At 44.3% G+C, this 12,719-nt stretch overlaps 1 protein-coding gene across 4 annotated transcripts; it reads right to left on the bottom strand.

Annotated features, from left to right (window-relative positions):
- Positions 1–26: 26 nt before the first annotated feature.
- MIF4GD (MIF4G domain containing) lies at positions 27–12,672 on the bottom strand. 4 transcript variants are annotated; one of them, XM_048491433.1, is made up of 6 exons: positions 12,538–12,672; positions 6,913–7,047; positions 5,451–5,560; positions 3,771–3,926; positions 2,590–2,682; positions 27–2,345 (listed from the first exon to the last, which is right to left on the bottom strand). In XM_048491433.1, exons 2-6 carry the CDS (start codon positions 6,992–6,994, stop codon positions 2,118–2,120), a joined length of 669 nt encoding a protein of 222 aa, XP_048347390.1. In that variant the 5' UTR covers positions 6,995–7,047; positions 12,538–12,672; the 3' UTR covers positions 27–2,117. The 4 variants fall into 4 exon arrangements, with proteins under 4 accessions (XP_048347390.1, XP_048347392.1, XP_048347389.1 ...); XM_048491435.1 differs by lacking the exon at positions 12,538–12,672 and adding an exon at positions 12,299–12,372; XM_048491432.1 differs by lacking the exon at positions 12,538–12,672 and adding an exon at positions 10,353–10,739.
- Positions 12,673–12,719: the final 47 nt, after the last annotated feature.

Here is a 12,719-nt window from a genome sequence, read left to right as displayed (position 1 = left end):
TCAATGAGTGGGAAAGAGAGAGAGCATGCAGAAGTACGAGACGTTTATTTATTTTAAAAATTGCCAAAGCAAACCAGCCTTCTTAAAAGAAATTCAGGAGGTTCTAAAAGAAATTCACAATACTGTAGTTCAAAGTATTTATTGTACAAATGTGACAAAATGAGGTCCAAGCTCTTATGTTCTCAAAGGGTTAAGCCTGCTGAACGGTGAGGCTTTGGAGCAGCCTGAGGGCGTTCCAGCTCCTAGGGGGGAAAGGCACTGCCTTTCTGGCTTGCTACACCCAAGCGGGCCAGAAGTAGGGAAAAGGGGTTGAGGCACAGAATTAGTTGCAGGTTGAAGGCATTTGTTTTAGCACCCTCCTGCAGCTACGGAAGAGTCAGTTTGCTCATCCTGCTTTTTAAAAAGGTGCTGCTGTATTCTCCAGGGCCATAGACAATGTGCTGTTCCCGGAAACACTGAGCACTACTTGTAGATGCAACGGCCTGATAGCAGCTTCTGTTACACACCTTGTGCTCTGCCAGTGTAAGCAACAGTTCAGTCATGAGGTGTGTCCCTTGATCACTAAAAAAATCAGACAGGGAGGCTGCTAAAAGTAGCATCAGGGCAAATTAGTGGCTCCCTGAGGCCATTGGGGGAAACAATGCAGGGGGAAGTTTAATTCCCTCTATCCCAACAGAATCAGGTTCTCCCCTACCTGAGATTTTTTGAAGAGGGGTGGGGGTGGGAAAGCTGGGAACTGAATACATGGAACTCATCATCAAGTGCGTCGTTTGATTACACTATTTATGTTCAGAAATACTGCAAGGTTTACCCGCTCCTAAAATGTGACTGCGGACTGACCACAAAAGATGACGTGATGGCATATTCCTTCTTTTTTTAGAAAAAAGCCCTGCCTGGATAAAATTAGCATGGCAGTGTGATGAGCCTTGCCTTCTTGCATGGCTACGCTAGTTTTCTATTATCAGGGACAGTTTGGAGGAGCACTCTGGTAGGCACACATGCATCCCTGCAGTTTGAAATGGTTCAGTTCCGTGCCTCTACGTTCTGAATGAGTTGGCTCTAAGCAGAATCTCAGCTTTCAAACATCTTATTTTCAGGATGCAAAACAAAGGGATGGCACACCCTACTATCTGCATTTAATTTATGGCAGTGATGCTGGTATATTTAATCATTGCTAGTTCCACCTGTTTGCTCAATAGGGCCCCTACTCCACATGCAACGTAGTGCACATTCAATCCACTTGCACAGTTGTTTGAAAGTGGATTTTGCTATTCTGCACGGTAAAATCCAGTGCACTGAATTCAAATGCAGTACACTGAATTCAAAGTACACTGAAAGTGGATTGAACATGCATTATTCTGTGTGTGCGGAAGGCGCCTAGAAGTGACAATTTGCTGGAAAAGCTGCACGTTTTCCATTAACAAACCAGCAATAGGAAGTGTGATGCAACTAGCTGCTGTTAGTGGATGGTAGAAAGGAAATTGGGACTTGGACCAAACTCAGAGCAGAGGTAAAATTGCCTAGATGTCATTCCTGTCTCATAATGACAATCTACACCCAAGAAGCAAATGGCTCAAAAGGAAGCTAAAATTATCTGCTAGTTTTTTCCCCTTCTCAACCAAAAGGTAAATGAAGATCAGCTATCAACACTATTAAAAGAATAATTCACCAAGAAGAGGCTGAAGAGGGTTTCTAATGTCCATAGAATTATTCTCTGCCAAGGTTTAAACCACTGCCTTGCACACATTCCAATCAGCATCTGCAAGCAAGTTTTCAGGAGGCAGCAATTCTACAAAGAAAAGGCCAGCTCAGTTTGTGACTGACAGGTCGCTATTTAGTGCAAGGCCATGCCAGACAGCAGTTCTGAAATTATATCCTTTCCTCCTAAATCAGGCTGCACCCCCCTCTCCCCAATTTCAGCCACTAGTTACCCAGAATAAAGGGACTATTATGCAAGCGCATGATACATCCTATGTACAAAAAGTGCTAGGGGAAGAAAAGTTAACAAAAATAGTTGCAGCGTTTGTTTGGTTTGAAGTTTGCTGGTGAAAGGAAGTCAGAGTAGGAATTCAAATCCTGCCTCTGGGTAGCCTGAGCAGATGATAGCGACAGCCTGCTCAATCTGTGACTTCGCTGTAATAGTATTTCTGGGCTGCGTCTGTCATTTTCCATTCGGCAGCCCGGAACTCAATGATTTCCAGCAGAAGCAGCTGGGAAAGGGAGCTGAGCCCCTCCTGCAGCAGGAAGCCATCTCTTAGGAGGGAAAAGAGCTCATCCATCCTCTGGGAGTTCATCTTCTCAAGCTGCTCCCCGATGCGGTGCAGCTGCAGCACCAGGCAGTCCACCTTAACAGAAGGAAGAGAAAAGAATGTGGTCTGTCAAGGTGCAGCTACTGAATGATATTCCTCCTGTTCCCAGGCTGGATATTAGAACAAAACCAGACAAACAAGGAAAGGAAAGAGTAGGTCCCCTGTCTTCCTCCTGCAAATATGCAAACTGATTGGTGTAGATTTTCTAGCCCCAAAGCAGAACAACTGGAGTGCAGGCAAGCCGAAGATGGCTTTTCCTGCTGTGTCCCTGGACACTCACCTCTTCTTCCTTCTGCAAGCTGTCAGGCTGGGCCAGTCGGAACAAGCAATCATAAACTGGGTTCACCAACGCCATCATTGGCATGTTGTTTACCTGTTAGGGGGCAGCGTATTTGTTAAGTGATGTTGGAAGAATAACTGAGTTTTTGAAGACACATCATTTTTGCACTCCCTCCCTCCTCTCCCCCAGATTTATTTTAAGCTGTTTGTGATCTGTTTTTAGGGCATATATATTTATGCTGGGCTTAGAGTTTTCACTTAATGTTTTGTCTTAATTATTTTTTTATTCTGTAAACCACATCCAGTAGGTTCCTGAAGAGGCAGCATAAAAGTTTTCTAAATACAAGATAATAATTTAAAATGCTCAAGAGCGTAGCAAGGCTAAATAGGTTGCAAGAAGAACACTAAAGAATTCTGCGGCATCTTTAAAGTTAAATAGCCAGCGTGGTGTAGTGGTTAAGAGTGGTGGACTCTAATCTGGAGAACTGGATTTGGTTCCCCACTCCTACACATGGGCAGCAGACTCATGAACTGGATTTGTTTCCCTGTTCCTCCACATGAAGCCTGCTGGGTGACCTTGGGCTAGTCACAGTTCTCTCCAAGCTCTCTCAGCCTCACCAGGTCCCTGTTGTGGGGAGAGGAAAGGAAGGAGTCTGCAAGCTGCTTTGAGAGTCCTTACGATTCAGAAAAGTTGGATACAAATCCAAATTCTTCTTCTTCTAGGGCATAACCAAAATACTGAGACATGAGTTTCAAGCCTACTGAACTGGATGCAGCACTCTACGTAGGTAACAGATCCCCCCCACCCCACCTGGAACATCTCATTCATTTCTCACCTTCAACAGGCGCTGCCTTTAGTTTTGTTTTCAAGATATAGTGTAGTGTTTTCCCTGGCAGCAGCTGCTGTCCTTTAGTAGACAAAAGGTAACTGCTCCCAATTAAAACGACACAGTGCCACTTTAAAGGGCAGGAATTAGCCAGGTTAACCAGCCCTATAAGTCCTCTTGGCCTATCCTGGCTGCTGCTTTAAGAAAGGCTGCTCCTTTCTCCAGCATTCAAGGGAGAGGCAGATTCCAATTCACATATTCCCTCATGAACACTTGAAGAGGCCAACAAAGAATTTACACATTTGGATTAGTGACTTCAAAGAAGAGGGTCATCCTCTCACCAGGGTCTTCTTACCTTCAAGTAATCAAAGATGTTACAGATGAAGGTGACATAGCAGACCCAGGCCTGGAGGGAACGGCCTCGCAGTTCGTCACGGTCTTTGTATTCCTGCTGAAGTCGGTTGAGAAGGCTTCGCCGGAAGATACTCTGGCCAGTCTGCTTGCTTTCTGCCTGTAACAAAGGTGTGGATCCCAGGTGGAAAGGCATTGTGGTACAAGGAGCAGAGTTTCAGAATAGGATTGAGGGGCAAGGTTCAAATCTCCATTCTTGCTGAGTGACCCTGGGCCAGTCATACACACTTCACCTAACCTACTTCACAGGGTTGTTGTGAGGATAACATAGGGGAAAGAAGAATGATATAAGCGGCTTTGAATTCCCGTTGGGGAGAAAGGTAGGATATAAATAAAGTAAATAAATGTGTACATCTAGCTGTGCATATCTCTCAATATTCAAACCCCATCACTGTACAGAAAAATGATGCAGGAGCCTATAGGGGCATAAAGTTTGCAGGGAGGCAAAACTGACAATGGGCCATGAATGTGTTTTGCTCACCAAGTCTGGGCTGTTGTTGGAGGGATAGATTCCCCTTCTATCCTCTAAGTTGGGCTGGATACCCAGAAAGGTCAGCAGGGCATGCCATTACCAAGCTCCATCTGCAGGAAAGGAATCATGGCTGGAGGTAATGCCAAAATGAACAGCATGCACATCCAGAACTTCTTTAATGCAACCTACAGGCTCCTTTCTGTGTGACGTAGTGGTTAAGAGCAGGTGCACTCTAATCTGGAGAACTGGGTTTGATTCCTTGCTCTGCCACTTGAGCTGTGGAGGCACTCCGCGCCACCCCCTGAGCCCCGTCCCCAACTTCAGTGTTTATAAAAGCACCTCTCGGAGGACAGAGGACTGCAGTCTCTTCTGCTCTCCCCAGAGGGAACGGCAGAAGCCGGGCTGCCAGCTCCTGGGAGTCTGGGGGTGCAACTTGGGGGTGAGAGTGGAGCCCTGCCCCCAGGCGTGGGGGGGGGGGGGGCACCCTGAAACAATTTGTCTCCGGGTGCCATTCCCCCACATATGCCTCTGCCCTGGGCCGTATTCTCAGCATAACCTACTTCACAGGGTTTTTGTGAAGATAATACTGGAGGAGGGGAGAATGATATAAACCACTTTGGGAGAAAGGTCAGGTATAATTATTCAAAGCAAAGAAACAAAGGAAAAGGGAATTTTTGAAATAAATGATTTCAGAAAAGTTAAGATAACGAGAAACTTATTTCACAGTGTTCATATGAATGAAAATAATTTTGAAAACATGATGGCATCTTCTGGGAAAGACCCTATAACAAGAAAGCAAATAGAAAGGGGCTTACTTTTGTTTCCAAATCTTATGCTTTCCAATCCTATTTTTCCAATTTTTTAAAATCTGCATACACTTCTTTGCACATTTCGGACTAGCAGTACTAGTTTCACTGACTTGAAGTCTCATGTTGAGATGCGATTTATTTTTTTATCATAGACAGCCACATTCATTAAAGTGGTGTTCAGTATGTGCAAATTGGATCGTGGCATATGGTTGACACTGCAGAACAAACTGCCAATTCTACTTGTAATGTTGCACACAAATGGCTTTAAGCAGCATGTTCTATAAGTCTTTATAATATAAATGAATGAATAAATCATGTGAAACATGGATTTTCAATTTCTCACCTGAATGATGGTATAGCAGATACGCCCGGCCTCTTTGCTGAACACATAGTCTTCGAGGGACTGATCCACAATTACATTGGCCACTTTCTCCAAGTCTACACTGCTGGGGTCTACATAAGAAGATACAACATTGTTAACAGTAACTGTAAATAGTAACTAGGAAAAATACACACTGGCCAATTATGCACAATGTATCTGTTGCATGATGGGGGCAAATGTCCATTGCAGCAACATTTCCTGTATAGATGTATTTCCTGGAGCCCTGCTTTCACTTTCCATTCTCTCTGTGGTAAGCAAGACCACTTCTAGCACAACTTTAACTTGCTTTGCTGCCAGAGCATGACAGATTTGCCAGTGAGCACAGCTTTGCCCCGGACATCTTCCCTCTGCTCACAGCCAGCCTGCCTAGCTTCACCCTGTTAGCCATGATTTTCCCCTCATTTCCCCACTTTCATATTGCCAGCTCCTTCCTGCTTATATCGAGATTTTGATATAATAATAACAGAGGGGACTTTTCCAAGGAGTAGTCCAAGGAGGATCTGTTTTTGGCTCCACCACACATCCCCCGCTCTACTTCCACCCTCCCCGATAATCGGGAGGGCTTTAGAAATGTATTTCAAACCAGCCTTTCTTTTAAAACAAGCCTCTCTGTTCCCTGCCACAGCAGAAGTGGCAGGAAGAGAGAGAGAGAGAGAATGAGTGTATGTTGGTGTGTGGAGAGGGGAAAGGTCTGTGCCTTTAAGGCTGATTCAATGGGCAGAGTAGAGCTAAGAGAACTAGAAACTGAGAGCTGGCAATGTTCAGCAGACAAACTGTGCTGCAGGCTGTGTTCTGCCTCCTCGTGTGTTAACAGACAAAGGCAAGGAGACCCCATTACAAGTCCACTGCACAATGAAGAGCCACAAGGTAAGCCTTCCATGCATAATGGGCCACAGGCATATTTTTGAATGTCTAAAATAGTTCAGCTAATATGTCCTTTATTTCTGGATTCCTTAATTTTTGCTAGCTGCTTAGTTTATGGACTGTCCATGGATTGCTCCAACAAATCTTTTCTCATGACAGTGTTCCTGCAGCGAAGACCAGTAATTATTCATTTGTAATGATGGGAGAAATCTGAGGTCAAGATATAGTGACATGTTGAAAGCTATTCCATGATTGACCTACATTATACCTACAATACAAGTGTAATTCTGTTTCAAACTGGGCAAGTTTGGGAACTGCAGTCATATAGAGTGGTCTGGAATCCAAACAGTATTTTTAGAAACATCAGGAAAACAGAATTTCCAGAGTTGTTATTTTCTTTTGAGATGGAAGGGGAGAAAATGAGAACCAGTTTTAAACTAGTTAAAATGGCTAATGGTAATAGGTCTCTAAAATTCCAGATTTCATCCATTTTTCAACAAAATTAATCATGTTGATTTGTGGAGGGAAAAATGCCAGAGAGAAAGACAGAGGTGCCAACCTTTGAAGGCTGTTTTCAATAACTGCTGACTCTCTACATCAAATGAGTGTATTTTATACTCTTCTTTGCCTGTGTCTCCCATTTCTTGCTCTGTTTCAGTGGTGCTAGGTCAGGGAAGCAGCACACAGCGGCAAACTGTGGAGACAGAAGAGATCAGACATAGGTTATTGAGACAAAAAAGGAGTTTGGACTAGATGTCAGAAACTCTGGCTTGCTATGGTGCAGGAAACAGAAGTGCCAAACATATGGGAGGGATAGCAACATAATGGAGTCCCTGAAAACTAACACGAAGTTGGAAATCTCTTCAGCCAGAAGCTATAACTCCCATCTTCCTCCCCTTTAGATCCTTCTGATTCAAGACTTCTCAGTGTTTCATTCATTCTGTTCACATTAGGGTTTTTTTGTATAGAGGAGGGAGGGAGAAAGATATCTTTGTTCTGCATGAAAACATCCAGGCTTACCTGCCCACCCTGTTCTATTCCAGCCCCAAATGCTTATTGCCCAGCTTAACAATGAATTGACAAATAGTCAAACACACTGCTCACTCATCAGAATTCCCTGACCATGACATGCTCATGCTGCAGGCAGACACTATGAAGGAAGTCACAGCCCTCAGTTTGCAAGATGGTTAATAATAGGATGTTTTGGAGGACAGCGATTCATAGGGTTGTTGTGAGTCGGAAGCAACTTGATGGCACTTTACACACAGACAGCTGCAGGGCAATGAAACAAGGCATCATTCCAAGAGGAAGAATGAAATAATCTGGGGTTCAATCAAATGGCCAAGCTCAAGAGTGAAAATAGCTATTTTTATACCACACTATTCCCAATTAGTTCCCACTAACCCAAGAGGCAGTGATCTCTTTTCAAGCTCTTCGTCTTCTCCATCTTTCAACCTTCACCTTTGTGTCATGGGCCCTTCTCATTATCCACAATCACATTAGTAAGTTATTTGCCCACTCCTGCATTGTTAATTATGTGTTTTCTGCAATGCCTGAAAAGGCGTCTCTTCCAGTAGATTCCTTAAGACACACACATCCCAATCTCCAGTAAAGCTGTTTATCAGGCATCTTACACTACTGCCTGTTGTACTCTCATCCTCACAATAACCCCTGATCTCTGCCACACCACCTTGCCTTCAGTAATGAAGTAAGTAAATGATATAAACAACAGTCTAATGGCACCATTTGGAATACAAAAAGGCATGCATATATCAGTAGAGAGGGTGGCTAGATTCAATCACAATCCAAAGATCTGCTCTTGGATTTTTCAGTATTAAAACCTCAGCATTTTTAAAAAGTGGTTCCCTAGGACATGTTATCTAACCTTTTGTCTTCACAACAGCTTTTTCTGCTGTCAAGTCACAGGTGACTTATGGCATTCCCATAGTGTTTTTTTAGGCAAGATACTTTCAGGGCTGTTTTGCTATTGCCTGCATCTGCATCACCCCAGTATGTTTTTTTAAAATTTTTATTTGTTTGTTTGTTTGTAACCTTTAATTGCATAGGGGAAAAAGGGGGGGGGGAGAAGTCAAAGGTATTGAAATCAGTTATTCAGTTTACATGTACTTAATGAAATAGATATTAAAAATTTTGCCACATTTTCAGTTCATCTAACATTGCAGTCATTTAAAAGCAACCAAATCCTATCCAAATCAGAAATGAGTAAACATCTATTTGCGTGGGGATCAATTAATGATCTCCTTTGCTTGATATGTTTAATATAGTGCAGTAGAACATGTTTGGTGAACTCGACTTGCTTGAGGGGACATTTACATAGTCTTTCTTGCAAAGGGACTTGAGAGAATCTTCCCCATGTGACAGCTGAAGGAAGGACATTTAGCTGGGCCTGCATAAATGCTTGTCTCATAGCTGGTGAAGTGAGGTTGATAAAATAACCCCAGTGTTCCTTGGAGGTCTCCCATCAAAATACTAGCCAGGGTCAGGGTTGAGAGTATGACTGGTCCAACATCATCCAGCAAGCTTCCATGGCACAAGTGGGGACTTGAACATGGGTTTCCCAGCTCCTAGTCCAACACCTTAACCACTACACCACACTGGCTCTCATTACAATAGTTATAGCAATGTCATAAATACTATTTAAATAGGCTTATTTTTAAAGTCTTGAGTTGCATGCAGCCACTCATGACTTGGTTCCAAACATGTGTCTGCAACAGGATTTATGCACACACACAATCCCTGCTCACATTAAATGGTCTACTCACCAGAACAACTAACTTATCCTATCTGCCCCTTCTTTGTGAACTGGAAAGTCAGTTTTCTAGTTCACCCGCCCCCCAACATACACACATGCACACACAAAGGTCTAGTACACAGTTACATTGTGATAAGCTCACTGCATTTTGTAAATGTTAGCATGCCAGTGTACTGTCAGAGTAGGCTATTGCTGAAGACTCAGACAAAACTGGGCAAAGATATAGGCACCCTTTATGTCCAATGAAATCCTGGCAGAGTGGCAACTGCCTCCACCCACTGAAAACAGAAACACAAACATACATAACAACTATAGTGGGTTCTGAACTGCTCTTCAGATTAATTTTGTTTCTGTGTGCACTACAGCAGCCATACACCCCTGTGCATACTGAATGACATCCACTGTATTGTAAAGCACATCAACTAGATTTTCACTTGGACTGTGCTCTGGTCAAAGTGTAAGATGATTAGAGGCATGATTCCATCTTGTTTGTGTTATTGCCAATTTGGCCTCAGAGATCAGTGGCAGAGCACCTTAGGGTCCCATGCACAATACTACAATCTTCACTTTAAAGGGGGATCTCAGGTTTTATAGGCTGGGAAAGATGTTGGAGTGCTCATGGATGAACAGCAGGTCTCAGTATGAGCCAGCTTCTTAATAAAGCTCAGCACAGACCTTCAGGGCCCACAGTTGGTTTGGCTTTACCGTTCTTGTTATGTATGACAGTTTGACAGATTTAGTGTGATGTTCATACTACTGCTGCCCAAAAAATCCTCTACTTAATGTAGGCACCTCACACTTTGTCTACACCCCTCACCACATGTATATAGCATTTCCATAAGCATATTCCCAATCCCTTGACCTTCCCTGTCACTTTTTCTGGGCAAGGACTGCCAAAGTTCAACAGACATGTGTGTCTCCCATGTGCATACCAGGAGGTGTACACATAGTTGACATAATTCATTGTATGTACCTGACAGCCAGCTGAGGCACATGCAAGCAAACAGCCCTGTGGATGGGAAGGGGTCTAGGGGTCAGCCAAAGACCGGTTGTCTGAACATGCTGCCACATCTTGCAGATCTCAGCAAGCCATACGTGGACAAGTGAATCAGTTTTAAATTCCAGGGCACGCCAAGTCAAGTCAGCACAGAAACTGCTCTACCCACTCAGAGCTGCAAGTTTGTTTCTGTCTAAGGGACTTCTGCAAAGGACCAAGTGTCACTAACCTGTTGGGTCTTCGTTTCCCGTCTCAGGACAGGAGCATCTGCATTTTTTAGTTGGCAGAGAAATCGCAGCCCCCAAACCCTCCCCAATCTACGCTCATTAATTCTTTTTGGTTTCTGGGTCGGGTCGCTGGAGGTAGATCAGGAAGAAGCCCACAGCCAAGAACAGCAGCAGCAGGAGCAGGAAAGGCAGCAGCTCGAGCATGGAGTGCAGGTGCAAAATGGGCATCCTTCCTCTCTTCGCCCCGCCGCCAGGAAAAGCGCCCAGGCGATGCCAGCAGGCAGATCCCCGGGCAATTCCTCTTACTTTTCACGAAAGACGAATTCTTTCCATGGCTTGCAAACTCGGAGGGTTTCCTCTTAGGTCATTTCCTAGCGAGCCCAACCGAAAGGAGGAGCAGCGATTGTGACAGCGCAGCCGCAGCAGCAACAACAGCGCCACCTTCTGGGCAAAGCGTCCTCGGCTCTCTCCTCACCCTTATTTGCTTTCACACCAACAGCCTGCGAGCGACAGGCCCCTTCCGCACATGCAGAATAATGCACTTTCAATCCACTTTCACAATTGTCTGCAAGTGGATTTTGCTATTCCGCACAGCTGCAAAGTGCATTGAAAGTGCATTATTCTGCATGTGTGGAAGGAGTCACACTCTCTTTTCAGGAAGGGCAACTCCTTCCTTACCAGAGCGCCATTTCAGGTTTCAAAGGAGATATCAATCCGGAGTAGTAGTTTGGGTTGTCAACATGTCTTCGCTCTTTAACAGAGGCTTAATATGTGGGAATGGGCAGTTCTTATTGCACGGGCTACAGGAAAACATCACATGATAAATAACATTCCATTAAGCCTCTGTTAATGAAACAGGTCATTCCCCCCACCCCCCACCGGGTTGCCGGCAACCCTCGAGATAACTCTTGACAGCCCGCTGCTGCAAAAACAAAGAGTCTTGCAGTGCCTCCAAGAACGTTTTATTCCAGCATAAGGTTTTGCAGAAACTGCATATGAAGCAATGGCCTGTAGTCTAACACCTCCCGCCCCTGAACATTCTTTGTATAGTGTTAATGCTTATTACTGCTTGAACCAGGTACATTTAATTGTATATAATAAAGGCTACTCCCAGTGTAGATTTTGCAGACGAACGGCTAATCCTGAAAGAAAATAAGCTTTCTGAATAAAAGCTCCAATCCCACTCTCCCCACATCACAGCTTCATTGCAGTAGCTTCCAGCAATGACCCATCAGGTAGCAAAGAGAGAGAATTTCAGTCACCTGTATTCAGGCCAAATTAATCAATACCATCCTTATAAAGCAAACATTCTGTACACATTCATAAACATACTACTTTAGGTTCAGATGGGAGGGGAGGCAATCACACACAGTAGTCACTCCATCTTATGACCAAACACGTGAAGTATTTTCCAATCAGTTTGGTAAGTATCGCATCCACAAAATCGCTCCCCTAACTCCATATTTCTGGAGAGGCAGGGATCCACATAAGAATTCCCTTTCTATTAAGCATTTAGGGGGTTGCTATGTAATCCTGGGAGCCACAAAAGTAGGCTGTTGTTAAAAGGCCTTTTAAAACCTCAGCCCATCACACCTTTGCCTCCTTTTGACCCTTCTTTTGTCACAACTTTGCTATGCCCACTTTCTGGCTATTCCCTCTGAGGGAAGAGGGCGCAGCTAGAAGGCTGTTCTGGAGCAGGTTCTGGAGCCAAGCCTACTTGTGAGCGCTGAGCCCAGCGGCAGGCTGGAATTCCCAGCTTCATGACTCACTCAAGTCTCTTGCGCAGATGAATCTTCTACAAGGGAAGGAACCCAGAGTGGGGGCAGTGGTGGTAATAGCTCTTGCAGAAGGCCTCCAGTTCAATCCCAGCCTGAAACCTCGGTGAGTTCCCACCAGTGTTGATTATCAAAACGGGCAAACAGTTGAAACAGGTTGGGTTCACACTTACTTTGCAAGAACAGCAGTAGTTAGCTCTCACATTAGCTTTAGCAGCAAGCGCTTTGCTTCTCTACAATATACGCTGCCAAATAAATGCACCAGCCTCGAAGTGTCAATCCAAATCCATGCTGTGCAGTAGCCCCTCTCTCTCTAGTGGCAGTTGGCTGTTAGAAAAAACTGGAAGTCCTTTGAAAGCACTACTATGGGCACCTTCCTTGAAAGCAAACATTTAATATAAACAGCACTAACCCTGCCTCCAGGTACTTGCTTTGCTCTTGTTTTTGAGGAAACAGTATCCAGTCCTCCGTCTGCCCTGGATGCACCAATTAGGTCAGCCATCTGTTATTTTAATAGTCCTTTCATGCCTCCTGGATTGACCAAAGCTTATGCTGATCTCATTAGATACCACTGTAAAAAAAGGGCGCACACTC

Source organism: Sphaerodactylus townsendi, linkage group LG03, assembly GCF_021028975.2.
Source record: "Sphaerodactylus townsendi isolate TG3544 linkage group LG03, MPM_Stown_v2.3, whole genome shotgun sequence".
Classification (NCBI taxonomy): Eukaryota; Metazoa; Chordata; class Lepidosauria; order Squamata; family Sphaerodactylidae; genus Sphaerodactylus; species Sphaerodactylus townsendi.
This window is presented reverse-complemented; position numbering and strand designations above follow the sequence as displayed.